Source organism: Lynx rufus, unplaced genomic scaffold, assembly GCF_022079265.1.
Source record: "Lynx rufus isolate CCGP_SWC_20201006 ecotype Redwood Valley unplaced genomic scaffold, mLynRuf1.p SCAF_9, whole genome shotgun sequence".
Classification (NCBI taxonomy): Eukaryota; Metazoa; Chordata; class Mammalia; order Carnivora; family Felidae; genus Lynx; species Lynx rufus.
The window spans coordinates 6,255,842-6,278,074 of NW_025814897.1; the positions used below are offsets into that span (position 1 = coordinate 6,255,842).

The 22,233-nt window shown below is 43.9% G+C and overlaps 1 protein-coding gene across 1 annotated transcript in view; it reads right to left on the minus strand.

Annotated features, from left to right (window-relative positions):
* Positions 1 to 12,670: 12,670 nt before the first annotated feature.
* ALKBH8 (alkB homolog 8, tRNA methyltransferase) overlaps positions 12,671 to 22,233 on the minus strand; it is a 57,560-nt gene continuing 47,997 nt past the window's right edge. The window contains exons 11-12 of the mRNA XM_047071377.1: positions 16,419 to 16,568; positions 12,671 to 15,063 (exon numbers count right to left, since the gene is read on the minus strand). Of these exons, the coding sequence (XP_046927333.1) occupies positions 14,509 to 15,063; positions 16,419 to 16,568 (705 nt within the window). The 3' untranslated portion in view covers positions 12,671 to 14,508. The remainder of the gene's footprint in view (positions 15,064 to 16,418; positions 16,569 to 22,233) is intronic.

The following is a 22,233-nucleotide window of genomic DNA, read 5'->3' on the forward strand; positions in this document are numbered from 1 at the left end:
TTTATTTATTTTTTCAATGTCTTTATTTTTGAGAGAGAGAGAGAGAGAGAGAGAGAGTGAGTGGGGAGGGGCAGTGTAAGAGGGAGACACAGAATCTGAAGCAGTCTCCAGGCTCTGGGCTGTCAGCACAGAGCCCGATGTGGGGCTCAAACCTGTGAACCACAAGATCACGACCTGAGCTGAAGACAGTCACTTAACTGACTGAGCCACCCAGGCACCCCCCCAAAATTTTAAAATAACAAAAAGGTTATCAGTGAAAAGGTACTTGGTAGTGAAGCAACCAAACACCTTTTTTGTATTTAAATTTTTCTGAACCATGTGACTATATTACTTAAGATTTCTTGTTTTTTTCTTTTTTTAAGTTTATTATTATTTTTTTTAGTAATCTCTGCACCCAAAGTGCAGCTCGAACTCATGACCCCAAGATCAAGAGTCTCATGCCAGGTGTCCCTTATTTAAGTTTTCAAATTAAAAATGCATTTACTTTTTTGGTAATCTCATCATTCTGCAGGAGCTCTCCTGCTTTTATTCTCTATCAGTAAATCCAATTTACTTCTTTTTTATTTTTTTTAAAGATTTTTTTAAATGTTTTTTATTTGTTTTGAGAGAGAGAGAGAGCATGCACGAAAGCAAGTTGGGGAGGGGCACAGAGAGGGAGAGAGAATCCCAAGCAGGCTCTACGCTGTCAGCACTGAGTCCGACTTGGGGCTCCATATCACAAACTGGGAGATCATGAGCTGAGCTGTAATCAAGAGTCAGATGCTTAACTGACTGAGCCACCCAGGCTCCCCAAATCAGATTTATTTCTTTAGAGCACTTACAGGATTTGTAATTTATGTAATGACTTACATCTTAACTTGTTTGTTGTTTTTCTTTTCTCACTACTTTAAACTTTAGGAAGGCAAGGGCAGGTGTGTTTCATTCCCAGTGTGGTACCCAGGACCACCACGGGACCTGGCACACAGCAAGTGTTCAGTAATTATTTGTTGCATTACAAACCAATGAATGATACAAGCATTAAGCATGACAGTGTACATAGGACAAGAAGAGAATAGATTTGATTACATATATCTTCATATCACAAGGAAGTGAAATAAAGTTGAGAATGAAGTAAAAAAAAAAAAGTAACAATTTATCAACCCAATGGCATGATATAGCTCTTATCCCATTACTATACTTCTAACCAGATTGTTTTTCCACACCTGTGAGCTTCTTGAGAGATAATGAAACTTTATACAAGTATAACAGGTTTCAGGGCACCTGGGTGGCTCAGTCAGTTAAATGTCCGACTCTTGACGTCGGCTCAGATCGTGATCTCATGGTTCGTAAGCTCGAGCCCCACATCTGGCTCTGCACGAACAGCTCAGAGCCTGGAGCCTACTTCAGATGATGTGTCTCCCTCTCTTTCTGCTCCTCCCTGACTCATGCTCTGTCTCTGTCTCTCTCTCTCAAAAATAAACATTTAAAAATTTTAATAAAAAACAAGTATAATAGGTATCAAATTTATTAATATTTCCTTCCAAAATTTAGCTTCAATATCTTTATTACTTAAAAAAAAATTTTAATGTTTATTTTTAAGAGAGACAGAACACGAGTTGGGGAGGGGCAGAGAGAGAGGGAGACACAGAATCTGAAGCAGGTTCCAGGCTCTGAGCTGTCAGCACAGAGCCCAACACAGGGCTCAAACAAACCCATGAACCACGAGATCATGACCTTACCTGAAGTCTGGTGCTTAACCGACTGGGCCCCCCAGACACCTCTAGCTCTAATACCTTTAATTATGACATTTCTTTCAACAAAGAATTACCGATTCCCTACTATGTTCTTATTCCCTACATTCTAAAATAAAGATGGTAATTCATATATACAAATGAATATAATAAGATACAAAAGAATAAACAGGAGCATCTCAGGTAAAATGCTTTGGAGATTGGAAGAAAAAGATATTATTCCCAACTGGGGTAGGGGAATGGGAAAAAGCTTTACAGAGGAGACAGCACTCAAAGTAGGTCTTAAATAATGGATAAGATTTGAGCGTCTGAAAATAACAGAAAAGAACATCTCGGGAGCAGGAAGAGAAAGAATCAGTAAACAACACAGGGAAAGTATGAAGCATGCATGGAAATGACCAAGTGGCTTGGTATGAATGGGGCCCTAGGTGGAGGTGGGGAACAGAGAGAAGGGAGGGGCACACCTAGCAGAGCACTGTTCGATGAAGAGTCACGTCCGACATTCACGGTGGTTGAATTTCATCGCTGGGAAGTAAAAGTCACGATGGAGTTAAGGACAAACATCTTCAGATGTTATAAAATTCACTTTGGCAGCAGTGTAGAAAATCAAAGAGAGGTGAGGCATGGGGCAGGGGAGAAATCAATGCATGAAATATTCGGGAGTAGGAATCAGTGGAACTTGGCGACCTAAAATGCAGGAAATGACTGAACAGCACGAGACAGAATCGCTCACAGTACTGAATCTGGAGGTTCAGGCAGTGTGTGGAATGGAGTCCAGGGTGGGGAGTAGTTTAAAAGGGCCGGAGAGGGACGCCCGGGTGGCTCAGTCGGTTGAGCATCGGACTTCAGCTCAGGCCATGACTTCACGGCTCGTGAGTTTGAGCCCCGCGTTGGACTCTGTGCTGACAGCTCAGAGTCTGGAGCCCGCTTCAGATTCTGTCTCTCCCTCTCTCTCTCTGCCCCTCCCCCACTTGCACTCTGTCTCTCTCTCAAAAATAAACATTAAAAAAAATTAAAAATAACAAAATAAAAGGGCTGGAGAGGCCAGAGTAGATGTTTGAATACCTAGTTATGAAGTCGTGCCTTCTGGGAGTCCTCGAGGAGCTGTGACTTTGCTGCTAAAGAAGTCACAAGTCCGTGTGGTGTTCTTGGTGTGAAAGAGCTATGCTTTTTATTTAAGGGCAGATTGAGAATCCAAAACATGGCTTGCTCCTCATTACTAAAAGAACTAAGTCACTAAGTATTTTTCATTATTCAAACAATACAGTATTGAGCTAGAGTAATCGAAGAAAAACTAAAAAGCGTTGGCAATGTGTTCTGGTGGTTGACCCAGCTGCACGCCAGCAACCAGGGGACAGGTTCAGTGGCCTGAGCACTTAGACCGTGTCTGAATTGGCAGCTGCCATTGCAGTCACGACCTGGGCACGTTTATGACCATCCCCCGTCATTTGTCAAGGTCCGCCTGTTTTCTGCACCAGCCAAAGAAAGGCCAGTGGAATGGGGATGTGGCTCGAGCCCTCGATGGTGACACTGATCTGCGCGGTGCCTTCAGGAATGTGCTGCTGCCTTGGGCTCATTATTTTCCTTAGGGAGGCAGTTCTAGTGGCTTCCACTTGGCCTTTCCTACAATCATAGCCCTGACTCCAGAGGGCAGGGAACCCACACAGGGATTGTGGCAGCTGAATATTCCAATTATTCATTCTGGAACCAGGGAAGTAACTGCAAGTTGGGTTCGGGGGCCCTCTGGGCTCACTGTGAGATGGACCTGAGCTAAAACTCCAATGATCACCTGACCTCCGTGAGCCCCTGCTCTTCCTGCTGGACCACGTGCCATCTTGGGTCTCCCAGAGCTATAGCGTCGTGTCCAGTGATCCCCACAAGGTCTGATTATTTTCTTTTTCCCAGTGCGCAGTCGCCCGGTCAAGGCCAGTGTGTCCCTTTGAGGAAGGCTGAGAGAAAGGTTCACAATATAAATTTTTAGCAGGGGACCAGCATCCTTCCTCAAGGGGAGATGGCTTCCTCTTAATTCAAGGAGTTCTGGTCTGTAAACTGGCTCATGCCTGGGAACTGACTGAACAGCTGTGACTCTTTGTTTTGGTGATTCAAGTTAGACTTCAACTGGAACTTTCCTGCTTCTACTGTTCAAGTAAAAATTTAGTAGATTCTCATCCAACTGTCTTATAGGGACAGAATAGTCAACCAGCCAGCACCTGGTCTGCAGCCAGACTCTGACTGCTGCTTCCACTCTGCTGTCCTTCATGGTAACTGTGCCCACCTTGCTTTGGCGGTCAAGGGCAGCCACTGAGCCCCTGCCTCCCAAGAATCCCCTTGCCCCCATTGCTTTGGGGGTCCTAGTTTGTTGGCAGCTCTCACTGTAATTTCAGAGAACAGTGAGCACAGAGCTCTTCGAGGATCCTCGGGACTCCTCACAAACTTGAGATCTCCTCGGAGGTCCCCAGCCACCAACACTCTTCCTGACGCCATCGTTGCTCCACATGGTTCCGAGGTCTCTCTGGCTGCTGCTTGGATAGTCCCTCTTGCTCTGCCTGTCATTGGGAGACATTGCTATCGTCCCACGGGTATGATGGTCCTGGCCAGAAGATGCTGCGATACCATTTCTGCCCCGCCAGAAAGCCTCATGGTGCCAAGGCTACAAAACCTTATATGATGCAGGTTCACCTGCACCCTTTTCTGGAGGGGTAACAGTAAAATCCTTGTTATGTGCAGCCCAGCATCTATGGTCATTCAGGTTAGTACAGGCCAAATTCCCTTCGGGAAACCTTCTCCCCATTCCCAACCCCATAGTTTGTGTAGTACTGGTGCTACCCAAAGATACACAGGAGGGTCCTGACTCCTTAAGCCAATCAAGGTACCCCCTTCCTCCGGCCACAGTGATGGGTGTAGAGAATTGCACACAACCCAGGCCTGAGCCAATCAGCACCTCATTCCCCCGGCCACAGTGATAGTGCAACAGATCAGAGACAATCCTACACCACCAGTCTTATGACTGTACAGCCCAGTAGCCACTGATAATCTGTAGGGGAATAGTTTTTGTTTTCTTTCTTTTAAAAAAAAATATTTATTTTGAGAGATGGAGAGAATGCAAGTGGAGTAGGGGAGGGGCAGAGAGAGAGGGAGAGAGAGACAGAATCCCAATTAGATTCTCAACAGCACAGAGCCTGACGCGGGGCATGATTTTATGAACCCGTGAGATCAGGACCTGAGCCGAAATCAAGAGTCAGACGCTCAACCAACTTGAGCCACCCAGGTGCCCCAGTTTCGTCTTTTTCTTTTTTTTTTTATTTAAAAAAAAAATTTTTTTTTTCAACGTTTATTTATTTTTGGGACAGAGAGAGACACAGCATGAACGGGGGAGGGGCAGAGAGAGAGGGAGACACAGAATTGGAAACAGGCTCCAGGCTCTGAGCCATCAGCCCAGAGCCTGACGCGGGGCTCGAACTCACGGACCGCGAGATCGTGACCTGGCTGAAGTCGGACGCTTAACCGACTGCGCCACCCAGGCGCCCCTCGTCTTTTTCTATAATTGGCTAATGTTGCCACGGGTCTGTCTGAAAGTGGGAGGGTTCCATTACTATTGGTTCAATCGCTCTATTTAACAAGGAAATGTACTAGTCTGGCTTGTTTTATCGTCCAAGAGCAAAAATGGGAGTTTTCTGTAGGAAAATACCCACTATCCTGGTTAATACTTATCATGTCTCTCCTATTCCTGCCCCAAGGTCAATCACAAATTAAAGAACATATCATGTACTCTCTTCATTTTTGCTTACAGTCTTTTCTTCACATAGGACCTAAATATGTATTCAAAAGGGTTGGATCAAGGACTGATTCAAGTAATAAGTAATAATCTTATAGACATACTACCACCTACACACACACACACACACACACACACACAGACACACACACACACACACACACACCTTGGGGGCACCTTTATATCCGAATCTATCAGTGCCTCTGGTGCTTGGACTTTGGGCTGTCTTTAAAATCTCATGAGCATAAGCAAGGTGGAGGGAGGGGGTCACTGCCTAGAGTCTACAGCTTGTGAGTTTTAACTTTTTTTAGAAAAAAAAAATGGACTCTCTCCTAAGAAGATGTGTACATGCACCTGCCCACAGTTATGTACACAACTGTGGGTCACTCACAAACACTCTGAAGCTTAGTCATGGACCACAGGTTAAGAACTCCTTCCTGAACTCTACATAGACCTCTCTTAGCCCTTTATGCTGAACCTTTAAAATGTGTTTTAAAAGCTTTTATTTCCTTAACTGCCCTCTTTTCCTTGCTGGAAACTACAAAAGCCAGAATGGACATTCTTTAAAATTGCATGATAGGCTTATTCGCCATTTCTCACTAATGAATAACCAACTCCACTGGCTTCTTCTGCAAGAGGGAAGAAAATGAGACTTTGCACATGAGAGAGTATCTATTGTTGTTCTTCTTTCACATTTGCTTTTCAGGGTTTTGGGGAACCTGTTGACAGAGGTGCAACAGAAGCAAGGCAGCAACAAAGCTCTTAACTCCCTCTTTCCATCACTGTTTATTTCCCTTGCTTCTGCAAAGGGCATTGGAAGGTTATGGTCCTGCATGCCTGGCTCTTCTTGGGGAAGCATTTTCTCCTTAGCAACTTACTAAAAATAAAGTGCCCTCCATCACCTGCCTTTCTATTGCTTACACTACTTTGGAATCCCTGGGTGTGTGTGTTTACCTCGATCTAATGGTCCCTAAAGGAGTTTATGATCACAGTCCTTGTGCTGCCTTCTATTTCTGTTTTCACACACTGACTGAACATCGAGCTTCTCGGGAGCCTAAAGTACCTGCTGGGTTTTTCAGCAGATGTTACCAGGACGACATGCTGGGGGCAGTGCCACGATGGATCTGTGCCCACGACCGAGGAGGGGAAGAACAGGACAAGCAGAAACTGCCTCTGAACGACAGGGCCCACGGAACAGATCGGAATCGCTGTGCAGTGGCTGCCCTCTCACGGGGATGGGGGCATCGCTGACGCCTCCTACTCTCCACACCCCACATCGAACCCGTCAGAAACACTGATGCCTCTACCTCCAAATCACACAATCACCAGCCTGTTATTTTTGCCCCCACCTCCACTGCCACCACGCTGTGGCACGCCAGCTGTCATCTCCCATCTGGATTATGGCCACAGCCCTCCATCCTGTCTCCCCGCACCACCTGCATCCTCTTGTCTAATCTCCACTCAGCGGCCGGAGCATCTCTCTTAAAATGGAGCTGAGAACGTGTGGCGGGTCCACCCAAAGCCACTCCAAACAGCTCACCGTCTGAGAGCAAAATCCGGAGACGTTCTGGCACGTCCCGCTTGGTAAGCCTCACCTCTCCAGCAACTCTCGGACCTCACTCACCTCCACCAGCTCTCACGCAGTCCCCCAGCCACACCGGCCTCCCGGCGCTCCTTCGTCTCAGGCCTTTGCATTGGTCTCTCCTTCTCTCTGGAATGTTCTTTCCCAGATAAGTACACAGTTAATCCTCCCCCTTTACAAGTCTTCACTCAGACGTCATCTTCTCAGAGACAACTGTCCTGACCACCCTTTTAGAAGCTGGAACTCATGTGCCCTCCCACCATTAACCTCCTTCTCTGCTCTGCTTGTTTTCTCGATGGAGGAAAACAACATAAGACACGGTTGACTTCCTACGTTTATTGTCCGTTCCACCACAGGCCGTGATACTACTCCCTCCAACTAGACTGTAAGCTCCGTGGGCACAGGATCCTTCCATGTTCACTGATGTATCCATTATTTAAAATAGTGCCTGGCACATAGTAAGCGATCGATAAATGAGCCCTGAACTCATTAATGCCTATGTCAGATTGACCACACACATACACATAAACACACAGGTTAGGGAAGGTAAAGACCAGATTGTTTGCTCTCAGGGATGCGATGAAGCGGAAGAGGGGGAAGGAATGACCTGGCATTTACTGACTGTCTAGTATGTAGTAAGTGCCGTGAGTATTTTACGCGCAATCTCACATAATCCACCCAACAGCCTGCAGGTGGGTATTACCGTTCTCTCTTTGCGGACACATGTTTCCCCAGGGTCTTATGGCTGGTAAGTAGTGGAGTTCAGTTTCAAATCCACGTCTGGCTTAAAAACATTTTATTCATTCTAGAACCACTAAACCAATTTGCCTCAGGTCAGAAGGACACTAGGGAAGAGTATTTAGCAAGGCAGATGCTGAAAAGTAAAGCAGCCATAGTCTCCACCATACTCTGCTATTCACAACTAATTTTCAAAGAGCCAGCTATAGAAACTATGATTCCTATCACATGAGAGCCCTATTCTTATTTCTTATACTTGGGTCTTATCTTATCCAGTGCTGATTTAAACAGGTTATTATTTCTTCTTTTCTAACAGAGGCACTTAGGTTATCTTCCATACCATAAATAGGGTTTTGAAGCCACACGTGGGGAGCTAATATTTCTAACCCTACCTGCAGCCCCCAGACACTTTAATTCAAAAACCAATCAAACAGCAGAGGGAAGAATTATGAGTCGCAGTATATCCTGATCCCCCAACGCCCTCTATTAAAACTTGAGATTCTTCCTCTCATTAACTAAAGAATGATAACTCTTCAAAACTATAGGGTCATAACCGCAAAAGCGAATTGAAAATCTTAGTGTATGCGCTCTCTTCCTATATGGGAATTCTTTTATGGCAAGATCAAGACTTTTACTAAAGAAGGTTCTTCAGGAGAATGCCAACAAGACTGTACCTTGAATGTTCCTCTTCCACTTCAAGTGAAGACAAAATAACCAGACGAAGCTAGGAACCGAGAAGAAGCCGGGAATGCGAGGCGTAGAGAGAAGTAATACATTCTCTGCCCACTGTGAGTGGAAAACATTCAGGAGGCTGACTTGAGGCTATTGGCAAGAACAAGGGACTCACTTAGTCAACTCCTAATGTGGCCAACAGCACACATTTGCTATTTGAAAGCAGAAAAGCAATGAAGGGAATATTACAATGAAAGAATTTCTCTTAATTTTTTTTTAAATGTTAAGGAATAGAGAAATACTCAAAGTGGCAAAAAGAATAAATAATATGTTTTAAGAATTTTTATCCTTGCGGCTCCTGGGTGGCTCAGTCGGTTAAGCGTCCACCGTCGGCTCAGGTCCTGATCTCAAGGTTCATGGGTTTGAGCCCCATATCTGGCTCTGTGCTGACGGCTCAGAGCCTGGAGCCTGCTTCGGATTCTGTGTGTCCCTCTCTCTCTGCCCCTCCCTCACTTGTGCTCTGTCTCTCTCTCACTCTCAAAAATAAACATTAAAAAAAATTTTTTTAAGGGGCGCCTGGGTGGCGCAGTCGGTTAAGCGTCCGACTTCAGCCAGGTCACGATCTCGCGGTCTGGGAGTTCGAGCCCCGCGTCAGGCTCTGGGCTGATGGCTCGGAGCCTGGAGCCTGTTTCCGATTCTGTGTCTCCCTCTCTCTCTGCCCCTCCCCCGTTCATGCTCTGTCTCTCTCTGTCCCAAAAATGAATAAACGTTGAAAAAAAAAATTAAAAAAAAAAAATTTTTTTAATAAAAAAAAGAATTTTTATCCTTATAGTCAGTCAACATGGCTTACTTGCTCTACCCGGAATCGCAAATTCTCAAACACAATTTCCAAACATATTTAGGAACTGGCTAAGATCATGCTTCTTTCATATACAAACAGTGTCTTATTTCTCTCAACAGATCATAGAAAAACTGCATAATTAAATTAATTGGAATTTGAAGTAATCCTACTGTAAATATTTTTGGAAAAATAAGCATTATGAATACAATAATAAACCCTTTTCAACCATTAGGCTTAAAAAGTGAGTACACGAGAATTTTAATTTTTTTTATTAATTGAATTTTCCAATTATAAAATTCACAGAATTGTCTCCCTGGTCAACTCAGACGGGCTAGAGGTTTATCAATGTTATTAGTCTCCAAGAACATGCTTTTGGTTTCACTGCTTTTCTCTACTGTTGTTCTGTGTGTCTGATTCCTGCTCTGATCGTTATCACTTCATCTGCATACTGTGCACTGCATTCACTCCTCCTTTTCTAGTTTCTTAAGAAGAAAGCTGAGGTGCTTGTACTTGAGACCTTTCTTCTTTTCTAACATAGGCAATTAGTGCAGTACGCTTCCCCCTCAGTACTACTCTGAGCAACGTGCTGGGAGTCCCCAAGTCGGTTCCCAGGTTTGGTGATTCTCTAGGAGGATTCACAGGACTGAGCATATGATTGTTCTCAGGGCTAAGATTTATGATAGCAAAACACAACTCAGTCGGCAAAGGGAGAGGAACACGGGACGAAGTCCAGGGGAAACCAGGCATAAGCTTCCAAGAGTCTTCTCCCAGTACAGTCACGTAGGACATGCCTAATCCCTCCAGCATGAAATGCTGCCAACCAGGGAAGCTACAGACTTAGTGCCCACGTTTATTGAGAGCTGGTCACGTAGGCACTCTCTGCTGGCACGCAGCCCAACTCCAGACTCCCAAAAGGGAAGCAGGCGTTCGGCATAAACCATAGCATTTGTAGAAACATGTTAGGCACAGGGAGCTACTCTTATCAGTTAGGGCAGTGGGAATCCCACGCCCTGAAATCCAAATTCACGGACACCAGCTAAGGGCTAACCTTCTAAGCAGGTCTTTCTAAGGACAGCAATGTCAAGCCTGGTATACTTTTGTTTTTGTGCACAAATTTTGATAGGCTGTGCTTTTATTTTCATTCAGTTCAAAATACTTTGTTTTCCCTTTTGAATTCTTGCTGAATCTATGGGTTATTTCCACTGTGTCCAGACAGCATATTTTGTATGACTTTAATACTTTTAAATTCCTGAGGCTTGTTTTATGGCCTAGAAGATGGTCTTAGTAAATGTTCTTGTGTATTCTGCTGTTGTTGGCTGGGCTGTTCTAAAATGCCAATAAGGCTGAGGTTAATACTACCCTTACTGACTTTCTAGGTACTTGTTCTATCAATTATTGAAATTTCCCTCTATAATTATACATTTGTCTATGTTTCTATAGTTACATCAGTTTTTGCTTTGTGTATTTTGAAGCTGTTATTAAGTGCATAGAAGAACAAAGTTGGAAACCTTATTCCAAAACTTACTATTAAGCAACAGTAGCCAAAACAGTATTGGCATAAAATAGACACACAGATTAAAAAAAAAATTATGCAGAAATAGATCCACATATGTATGGCCAATTGGTTTTCCACAAAGGTGTCAAGCAATTCACTTGGGGAAAAGACTAATCTTTTCAAAATGATATTGGAACGACTGGATAGCAGCATGCAGAAAGGTAAGCCAACCCTCACAACATGTACACAAAACTTAATTTGAAATGGATCATGGACCTAAATGTAAGGGGTAAAGCTATAAAACTTCTAGATGACAACATAAAAGAAAATCTTAGTGATTTGGTTTAGGCAAAAATTTCTTAAACAGAACACAAGAAGCACAATCTTTAAAATTAAAAAATAACTGACAGGGGGTGCCTGGCTGGCTCAGTCAGTAGAGCATGCAACTCTTGATCTCAGGGTAATGAGTTCAAGCTCCATGGTGAGTGTAGAGATTATTTCATAAAAAAAAGTTTGGTTTGGGGCACCTGGGTGGCTCAGTCAGTTAAGCATCTGACTTCGGCTCAGGTCATGATCTCACAGTTCAGGTGTTCAAGCCTCACATTGGGCTCTGTGCTGACAGCTCAGAGCCTGGAGCCTGCTTTGTATTCCGTGTCTCCCTTTCTCTGCCCTTCCCCCACTTGTACTCTGTTTCTCTCCCTCAAAATTAAAAAAAAAAAAAAAAAAACACTGATTTTTTTTTTAATATTTAAAATATTTCACTGCATGTTTAGAACTTTCTTTTACAAACTGTTTTAAATTTTGAAGTTTATATTACATATAAAGGTAACAAATCCTAAGTGTTTTATCACACACTCCATGTTAGTGAATTAACACAAAGCAAGCGCCCATGTACATACCACCCCAAGAAATAAACTGTGAGCACCCCAGAAGGCCTTGAACTCGTTCCTTCCTTTCAAAAGTTCACCATTATCCAGTCTTGTAAAAGTATAATATTGCTTGTTTATAAACTCTCACTTAAAAAAAACTATGTAGTAGAGTTGACCTTATCCAAGAAGAGGTCTGGCCTTTGTCTTAGGCTCCTGGGAGTTAATGTCTAAGCCTTTGCAATATCCTGCCTGAAAAGGATCTGTTTACCCGGGGGGGGGCCTCCAGACGAGCTAGAGATGAAAGGTCAGCCATATGGGTGGTCAACCATGTGCGTGTAGTTAAGCCCTCAGTTAAAAATCTGAACCCAAGCCTCATGTGAGCCTCCGTGGTTGGCGACACTCCATGTGTATTATCCTACCTGCTGCTGGGAGAAGTCAGCTCCATCCAGATTTCACCAGGAGGTGGCAACAGAAAGTTCCATGCGTGTAACTCTCCTGCACCTCTTCCCTTGGCTGATTTTAATCTGTAGCCTTTTGCTGTAATAAGCAACGGTCACGAGTATGACAGTTTCAGTGAGTCCTGTGAATCCTTCTAGCAAATGACCAAACCTGAGGATACTCTTGGGAGCCCCTGAACTTGCAGTCAGTGTCAGAAGCGAAGGTAGTCTCAGAGACACCTGCACTCTGAAGGAAGTGTATGGTCTTACTTTGTGGGGTTTGTTACTCAGCATTATGGTCCTGAGATGTATTCACAGTGTACCTTGTGAAGACGATTTATTCACTTCCACTGCTTAGGTAGTAACATTCGATTCACTTACTCTACTGCTGATGGACATTGGGATTTTCCTTCCAGTTCTGCCTTATAATTATTGATAGATCTGGAAGGAAAAATAGAGAAATCCACAATCATAGCACGAAATTGTGATGTATCTGTTGCAACTAACAAGAGCAAGCAAAAAGACAAAAAGTCAGTAAAACCATAGGTTTTTAATACACAATTAACAAATTAGATTTGATGTCACTCAATTCCTGAAACTCTTGAGGGCTTTCTCTGGGACTAATGATAATAAACATGTTTCACACACACACACTCTATTCTTGCACTGCTCTGAGAGCTGTTATCCCAGCTAATTGCAGAACAACTCCTCCAGCACTACAGCTGAGAAAACTGGAGCACAGACAAGGGAGGGAGTTTGTCCAGAGTCTCTGGCTAAAACTAATGGCAGATCGAGAATTCAATTTCCAGTCTGAATCAAGAGCCAAGTTCTGAATTCCTATGCGGCTTTTTCAACACCTTCCATTTTCTGCCTCTTCTTGAGTTCATGTATTTGCATCCTCCTTGAAAATCGCCCATTTCAACTAGATTTTAAAAGTTATTAGCAGGAGCTGAGCTTCACATTGCAATGTGAAGTTCTAGAATTTCTGTCAGAATAAAACTGCTTTTTTTTAGCCCCATGATTTGTCTTTTCATATCATGAACCTTATACATTCATCTGGAGGGAACAGTTACAATCTTGCAGTGAAGATTCCACGACAAAAACAATTGTCGTCTCATCTGAGACCTATTCATCACGGCCGGTTTCGGAAAGCTTGACGCTGGAAAATAAACATCTCAACAATAACAGACACAATTGTCTGGGCGTCATCGTTCGCAGGAAGCAATTTTTCTTGAAGTAGTCTTAAGCATAACTGCTATAAAAGCAATGCATGTTTTAAAAAGTACTTTCCTTTTGCGTGATCATTTGAGCTACGGTTGACTTTCTACCTTTGTTCTTCCTGGAAACTTGACCTGAGTGGTAAGTTGACTGAGTGTGAAGTATTTGGAGGTAAAAACTGCTGACTGCGCCCAGACTGGTACAAACCATGAAGGAACTGGAGACACCCGGTAGTGACACCACAGCTGTGGCTGTAAGGGCATAATTAAGTCTGACCGACCATTCTAACTTTTGCTACTTAAACAAAGGAGTTGTAAGAGCCCACTGGGGTTGCCTTTAACACCTGGTCAATACATCAGGAATACCAACTAATTCTCGGTAACCAACTACAGTCAGGATTCGTGGTTACCGCAGCCCTTTGGAAATGATCCTTTGTTCCCGGGGAAAACCTCCAAGTCCTGTTTCACTTCTCACTACCTGGCACATTGGATCAATTTCATTTGCATACCGGCTGTCCTTCTTCCACAACGGAAGTTCCAGGAGGGCAGGAGCTTTCACTCTTGTTCACAGCTCCACTCACAGTACTTAAATACATAGTAGGGGTTCTGTAAGTATTTGTGGGATGAACGACCTGATGGGCTGAAATTCTACTGAGCACCTACTACGTGTCAAGCCTGCGTTAGGACGGTGAGGGGGGAGAGGTTATCGTCTGTGACTTTACAGAGCTAAGAGTCAAAGTCTTCAGACAATTCTCTACTGTCCAGAAATACTTCTTTATTAAAATGTTGTATGACTGCATCACTAAGATTCTACATGATTTAGTTCGCTGAGTAACCTTAATACCAAAACTTTGTCTTCAGAATGCTGCATTCTTACGCTGGGACCCCAAAAACTTCACAAACTACTTCAGTCACTTTTAAAATCCATCCCTATGCCTCCCTATTTAAGAGAACCGTTCCCACATTTATGGATAAAATGGCCATACTAGTAGCCCAAATGTGTCCTAACTAATCTCTACTTCCAATTTTCTCTCAGGCGTTCTCCTTTCTTTGATTCTTTTCCACACATTTTCTCTTTAAAAAGACAGTAAATTTAGAGTCCTTTAAAAAATAAAGCTGAGCCTTTCTTTCCGGTGTGTATGTTCAGAGACGTCAGACCTTCTCAAGAATCACACACCAGTTCCCCTGATCGTAGTAGCTTCGCAGGACGCGGGCGTCACTCAGAGTCTGGCAGGCGGCTTCCAGCTCCCCCTCACGGAACACGTGGTAGAAACGATGAAACACAGGACTTGGGTCATGGGATCCTCCCGGGCCAAACGGCTCAGCAGGTTTGTCTTTCCCAGGGTTGCCCTTAAGGTGCCAGGGAACCAGTACGTCTTGAGAATGAAAAGAAGTCCTATTAGTGTGAACGGGGAGCTTGGAATTAGTGACTTCCCTTGAATTCCCTCCCTCCTGGAAGTCACGGATGGAGGGCACTCGACATGCTGGCTCCTTATGGCCTGTGTCAGGCACTTGCTCCACAAGCAACTCTGGGCCTGGCGTATCGCTGCTGACCTCCTCCTCCTTCCCCTGGCTCATTCTGTTTTCTCTAAGATACTTGGATTTCTTCTTATTATATTCTTGTTCCATTGCCCAGACATAAACGAGTGCCTTCCCGCCAGGTCTCAGGAGTCGAACGAGTTCTTGGAGAGCGGCCACTCTGCGCTCCTACGGTAAAAACACACATTGCCATTTATCAGCCAAGAGGAGATAGAGAGGAAACAGGAAGTTGGACTGGCGATAGCACTGCTTTTCATTACGACGAACAGCTCAGAAAATCTACCAAAATATAAATATAAAATAAAATAAAAAACAAAAAAGAAAAACAAGAGACGGGAAATCTTCTGAGGGGAAAAAGTGTTGAAGAAATAAGGAAAAGGACATTTTTATTTGTGTTAATAAAATAGAGGCATAGAGGGTTTGCCACTTGGTTTTGTCCTGCGTTCAGTTCAGTCACAAGGTGCGTGGGGACTGCTGGTAATGCCAGCACAGGGCGATTTATAAAATTATCGCTGCTGGGGCGCCTGGGTGGCGCAGTCGGTTAAGCGTCCGACTTCAGCCAGGTCACGATCTCGCGGTCCGTGAGTTCGAGCCCCGCGTCGGGCTCTGGGCTGATGGCTCAGAGCCTGGAGCCTGTTTCCGATTCTGTGTCTCCCTCTCTCTCTGCCCCTCCCCCGTTCATGCTCTGTCTCTCTCTGTCCCAAAAAAATAAATAAACGTTGAAAAAAAAAATTTAAAATTATCGCTGAGATTAAGGGAGAAACCACCCACACATAGGAAAAATAAGATTCTGTTTTCTTATAAGAAAAATATAAAATATTAAATTCACTTATTTTTTTTAAGTTTATTTATTTATTTTGGGGGGGGAGGGACAGTGCAAGCGGGAGACGGGCAGAGAGACATGAAGATGTGGAGGTCGATCCCACGAACCATGAGATCACGACCTGAGCCGAAATCAAGAGTCAGACACTGAACCAACTGACCCACCCCAGCGCCCCTAAATTCACTCATTTTAAAATTAGGGACCTGTGTGCCTAACTAAAAGCATGAGTAACCTACCACCAGCAGCTAAATACTTGAATTTTGAGAAGAGAAGAAAAGCAGAATGGGAAGTGGAGGACGCAGACGTCAGGGCTGCGGAGAAGGGCCGGGAAAGGCAGGTGGGGCACGGACAGAGAAGAGGCTGAGAGGCCGAGGAGAGACAGCTGGGGAGGCGCAGGGCCGATGAGCGCCTCCAGCCCCTGACAGCCGGAGCGCCGTGGCCCCGGATTCAAGGACACAACGATGAGGAAGGCTCAGGGAGGGAGGTGGGCGGTGGGCAGAGGGCAGAGGCCCACCGCAGCGGGGCACCTCACCTCCTTCCACGAGCTTTCTCAGCAAAGGGGGCAAACCACGTAACGAGGAAAGAGAAGGGAAAGAAAAGAAAAGCTAAAATAGGGTCCACGTGGGTGAAATCCATGAGCATTTCCTGCCACCACAGCCACAAGGTCTTGGAGAGAGAGAGAGAGAGAGAGAGCACTCACCGCTGTTGCAAAATGGTGAATAACAGCAACAGAGACGCAGGCATCACAGGCCCCGCCGCGGATGGGCACAGCCAGCGCGTCGCAGACGAAGGCCTGGAAGTGCCGCTCTCGACAGATGTCCACGAGGCTCTGGCTCCGATCACAACCGATCTGTAACAGGCAGAAGCGACGAATCTCACAACCCCTTGTTTAAACGTCATGGGAAATCAAGAGCACTGGGCTTCTTCATTACCATAAAGTGAGGGCGCAGACCTCGTATGCACCGTGAAGCGGGTGAAGCCAGGGTTTACCAGTTCTTACAGCCGGCACAAAGTCAGATTCCGTCGTTTAGGAGGCAGCTTTGATTGTCTTACCAGGTACCAGACTGAGCTCAAAGTAGCGAACGGAAAGAAAACGACTAGTATAAATATGGCAGCAGTGGAAATGGAAAGGCCTAATTGCCCTCTAATCGATCACCCACCTAGATCCTTATGTGAGATCGCACGTATAAAAACGAAAACTATTCTGTAAACGCAGACATTCGGTCCTTTGTGCGGACCTACAGATGTCCCTCATCACTACACCAACGATACTGTGCTGGCCCAGATAGCAAGAGGGTGGCTGGGATTTGTGCCTGCTTCTTTTTACTTTTCAGTACATATTACTGTACAATCAGAAAATAAAACCCCAAAACAACAAAAAAGTAAAATAACTTATTTCATTTTTTAAAGCTATTGAGTCTTGTTCTGCTAAACACCTAACCCATATAAATCAGGAATGAAGTGCTGAATTCAAAATCTGTCAAGTGCTATCTAATTACACCTTGCAGTCTAAGCGAACCGTCCCTAGGGAAAGGCGGCATGAAGGCAGCTCGCAGCCTCCCTTCATGTCCCTGGGCAAGGACATGCCTTTCTGCCTGTGTCTGCGTCTGCGGGAAGCATCTGGGCACCGCGGCAGCCTCTCTCCTACTTTGGTTGTTACTGTTGTGTTCAGTTTTGCTGTTTGATTCTGAGGGCACCATGTGTGTGCACACATGTGTGTGCGTGTGTGCGTGTGGAGGGGAGGGAGAGAGCATGTACACAGTGTGCACACGTGAAATGAGGGAGGACAGGGAAGGTGGGCAGGGCATCAGAAAGGTTAAACGACTAATTAGTAATTATCCCCAGACAGTTCTTTACTCACTCTCTACAAAAGAGAAAAAGAAATGTGAAAGCAGGTTTCATCAGATAGCAGTGGCCACCTCGACCTTGTGTTTACTCATCGGAATTTCTGATGCAGTGAGCACTGATTGTTAGGGTTCCCTTGGTCTATGTGAGAATAAGGAGCATGAGTCCTCATGTCAAAACAACTCTTTTTTTAAGTTTTTTTTTTTTTTAACGTTTTTTCTTATTTATTTTTGAGACAGAGAGAGACAGAGCATGAACGGGCAGAGGGCCAGAGAGAGAGGGAGACACAGAATCAGAAGCAGGCTCCAGGCTCTGAGCTGTCAGCACAGAGCCCGACGTGGGGCTCAAACTCATGGACCGCGAGATCATGACCTGGGCTGAAGTCGCATGCTTAACCGACTGAGCCACGCAGGTGCCCCTCAAAACAACTCTTATTAAGTTAATGGACACTGCCAGGCTACTCATACTTAATATGAATTTGCTCAATTTCTAATTGGTATTAAACAGCTTCTACATTCTATCCCAGAGCTGCATTGATTTTTGAAGCATAATAAAAGGTACCACACTAGCGGTAAAATATAGCAATTTCCCTTTGATATATCTTAAGACAAAAAAGTCCCAGGGTGCCTGCGTGGCTCTGTAAGTAGAGCAACTGACTCTTAGTTTGGGCTCAGGTCACGATCACATGGTTCGTGGGTTCTAGCCCCACATCAGGCTCTGTGCTGACAGTGTGGAGCCTGCATGGGATTCTCTCTCTCCCTCTCTCTCTGCCCCCCAACCTGTACTCGCTCGCTTTCTTTCTCTCTCTGCCTCTCTATCTCTCTCTCAAAATGAATTTAAAAAAAAAAATGAAAAAGTACCAAGGGCCCATTAATAACAGGGGCCCAATTCCCAAATGATTGCTGTCTTTATGTAAGATATGTTAAGTGCTTTATTATTCCTTGTATTTATTTTCACCCATATTCTATACCACTGAGCTAGCAGTGACAACATCAAGATGACAACACCACTGAAGTAATATGCATATTACATTCTAGAGTTTGCCACTGTTTTTATAATAAAATTCAGTTCACGGAATCAGAAGTTTCAAGTATGTCCGACCCTGACAGATTGCTATAAATCTAGCTGAAAGTCGACAGGAAAAAAGTGCAACTTTACTACAGAACAAATACCAGGAGATAGAGCTCAACATGGAAAGAAAGTTATTACCCAAGAACCACAGATAAAGCAGAACACGGAGGAGAGCAGCCAAATAAAACAAGAGGAAATGTCCCTCTTTCCGCTGCCAGGCTGCTACCGTTACCTGTACAAAGTGCCCCTGTGTGGCAGTGTGAGGGATGGGACCGTCTCAGTCACAAAGCATCAGGTGTCGCGTAAACGTGATTCGTGCCCGGCTCAGAACTTTCATCCTGCACTTAACTGGCCTGAGTCTTTCATATACTGCAGTCAAGTCATCACTATCTTTTTCTCTTTTCTCTTTTTAAATTTCCTTAAGTTTTTATACCAAGGATAGTACCCAGTACTTGAAATTCTCCTTAATGATGTTGCATAACGTCAACAATATGACAGAAAATGGCCTAATTATAAATACTAGCATTCATTAAAAGACTCACATAAAGCTCTGTTAATTCTGTATGGCAGATGGAGATCAATGACATAAAAACACATACAGGTTGGACTTCAAATGTGTGCTTATACTCCTCTATACTTAAAAAAATTTTTTTTCACTTATTTTTTTTAAGTAGTCTCCACGCCCAGAGCGGCGCCCTAACACAAGGCTTGAACCCACGACCCTGAGATCAAGATGTGAGCTGTGATCCAGTCAGACACTTAACCAACCGAGCCACCTAGTGCCTGAACTTGTTTATAATTTTGAAAATCTCCAACAAAACGTTAAACATGCAAACTAGTAATCAAAGGGGCAAACTAGAAAACAAGATCTCGTTTTTCTCCCTCGAAGGTATCAAAAATATTTTAAAACCACAGTACACCATGGTGATGGCAGTAACAAAACTTGCTCTCAAAAGTGCTAGTGATGTTACAGATGGACTCCACCCATTTTCAAAAGCAGTTTGGCACACCGCTTTTCAAGGAAGATAAAAATGTTCACAACTTTTGACCCAATAATTGTTCTTCTAAAAATTCATCCTAAAAAAAGAAATAATCCAACATATGGAAAAAGCTAAACAGGATTTAAAAAAAGGGGGGGGGGCTTTTACTGGGGCACCCGCTAAATCTTACAGCAGATTCTCTGTGCTAATGTACCCACCGCGAAGATACACCCTGAGTCAGGTACTGTTACTACACTGCAGATGAGGAAACCTCCTCTCAAAGCACGTAGGTAGTTTGGCTCAAGTAAGATAGTTAAGCGGCGGAGCAGAGATTTAAACCTGGGCATCTCTCACTCCAAAAAGCCGCGTTCTTCCTTCTTGTCACAGTGTTTCTCAGGATAGATTCTCATTACTGTGTTATTTATAACAACTTCACACTGAACATGAGGAACCATCAAGTAACTCAAAGAGCATCATAAAGTCCGGGAACCATGTAAGGCCACACAGCAAAATGGAAATATGAAGCAATACAAATGAGTTATTGAGCTGTACACATACTCATGACGATATAAACATTACAGGAAAACACTGGAACAATCTTTCTCACAACAAACTGGTTTATTAGAGTGTTAAGATTATAGGTAAACACCTTTCCTTCCATCTTTGGAACTGCAGCTACATTATTTTTATTACTTAGAAAATACAACATTTTTAAAACTACTAAGAAAACAAGCAATTACAGGGAGATCAGACGGGCAGTACACAGTTGAGAGAGCCAGGGAAGAGTCAAAGTCAGTCCGGTACAGTGAAAACAGCACTCGGAACTCGCGAGCTGAAGTGTGGCTCCAGCAGAGCTTCTGTTTCCTCATCATAAAAATGCCTACTTCTCAAGGTTCATATGAGAATCAAACAAAATGATGTAAACTAAATGTTTCATTAACCACAGCAGGGCTATGCAAATGCTATTATTATTATATGGAACAAAGAGTGGACAAAAACTCGCATCCCAGAGTCTAGATACAAAGAGAGATCCTTGTATCCTCAAGGTACATTACTCTGGGTGAAGGCCCACCCACTTTGATGTTGTCGCATTTCCTTCAAGATTACACAACACGGCATTGTGTATACTCTGCTTTCCATGTAAGAAATTGAGGGTGAATTCACAGGTTTGCTCCTCACCATTCAACAAACCATTAATAAGCTTCTATCACGTGCCAAGTAGGTGGACAACAAAACAGACATGATTTCAGGGCACCTGGGTAGCTCAGTCGTTAAATGACTGACTCTTTTGATTTGGGCTCAGGTCACGATCTCATGGTTTGTGGGACTGAGTCCCATGTTGGGCTCTGCACTGAAGGCACGGAGCCTGGTTGGGATTCCCTCTCTCCCTCTGTCTCTCTGCCCCCTCCCCCCTCCACATAAATAAATTTTTTTTTTTTTAATTTTCTAAATCTCTCTTAGCGGAATGCCACAGAGTACAGACTGTGCAGCTGGAGATGAGGCTCCAATACTTGTCCTGACACCATGTAACCATGAGCCTGTCATAGCCTGACTGAGCATTCGGTTTCCCATTTGTAAAATGGAGGGAGTAATGCCAGTCTCCCACATCGTGTGAGAACACACAGCACAGCACTCAGCTCACGGGAGGAACCTGTCGATGTTAATATCCCTTCTGTTCTTTCCTTTATTGGCGTAGTCAACAGTTAAAACACAAAACCAAACCAAACCAGAAACGTGCAGAAGAGGTTTATATAAACATATCTCCAATTCTTCTAATTATAAATAGGTTCCTGGAGTTATTCTTATATTTGCAATCCAGACTATTTAAAACAACCAAGAAAGTCCCTACAATGGATGAGTCAGGCTGAGCTCTGGGTTCATACTGTCTCACCTCTTATTGGTACTATTATAAAGGCAATAAATCTCTTGAAGGTCTCAAGTTTTGCTTACAAAATTTAACTCTGAAAATAAAGACAACAGCTAGTGCTGATGACAGAAATGAACAGTAACCGATGATGTTATAAAAAATGAAAAGCAGTTTATAAAAGTATCTACAAGAGAGCTTAAGCTACTATTTCAAAAATGCACTTTAGGGGCCCTGGGTGGCTCAGTCGGTTAATCATCTGACTTTGGCTCAAGTCATGATCTCAAGGTCCATGAGTTCGTGAACCCCGCAATGGGCTCTGTGCTGGCAGCTCGGAGCCTAGAGCCTGCTTCAGATTCCGTGTCTCCCCCTCTGTCTGCCCCTCCCCCACTCATGCAGTCTCTCTCTCTCTCTCACAAAGATTAATTTTAAAATAATAATAAATAAATACATAAATAAATAAATAAAGTGCTTTATTAAGGAAGTATGTACTAATAATATTAATGACTTTTTAAATTCTGAGACTATCCTATGTTTTAATACCTAGAATGAATGTCTCGGGTCACATTTCCTCATGAATGTCAAGAAACATACATATTTTCAGGCTCAAAGACAGCTGCTCAAAGTACATTCAAATACACAGGTTGGAGCCTCAGCAGCTTACAAGAGCAGGCTCCCCTATATTGTATATGATTTCATTTCTGGTCCAACCAGACTTGTACCTTTCATTCATTCACTGAACCAACACTTACTGA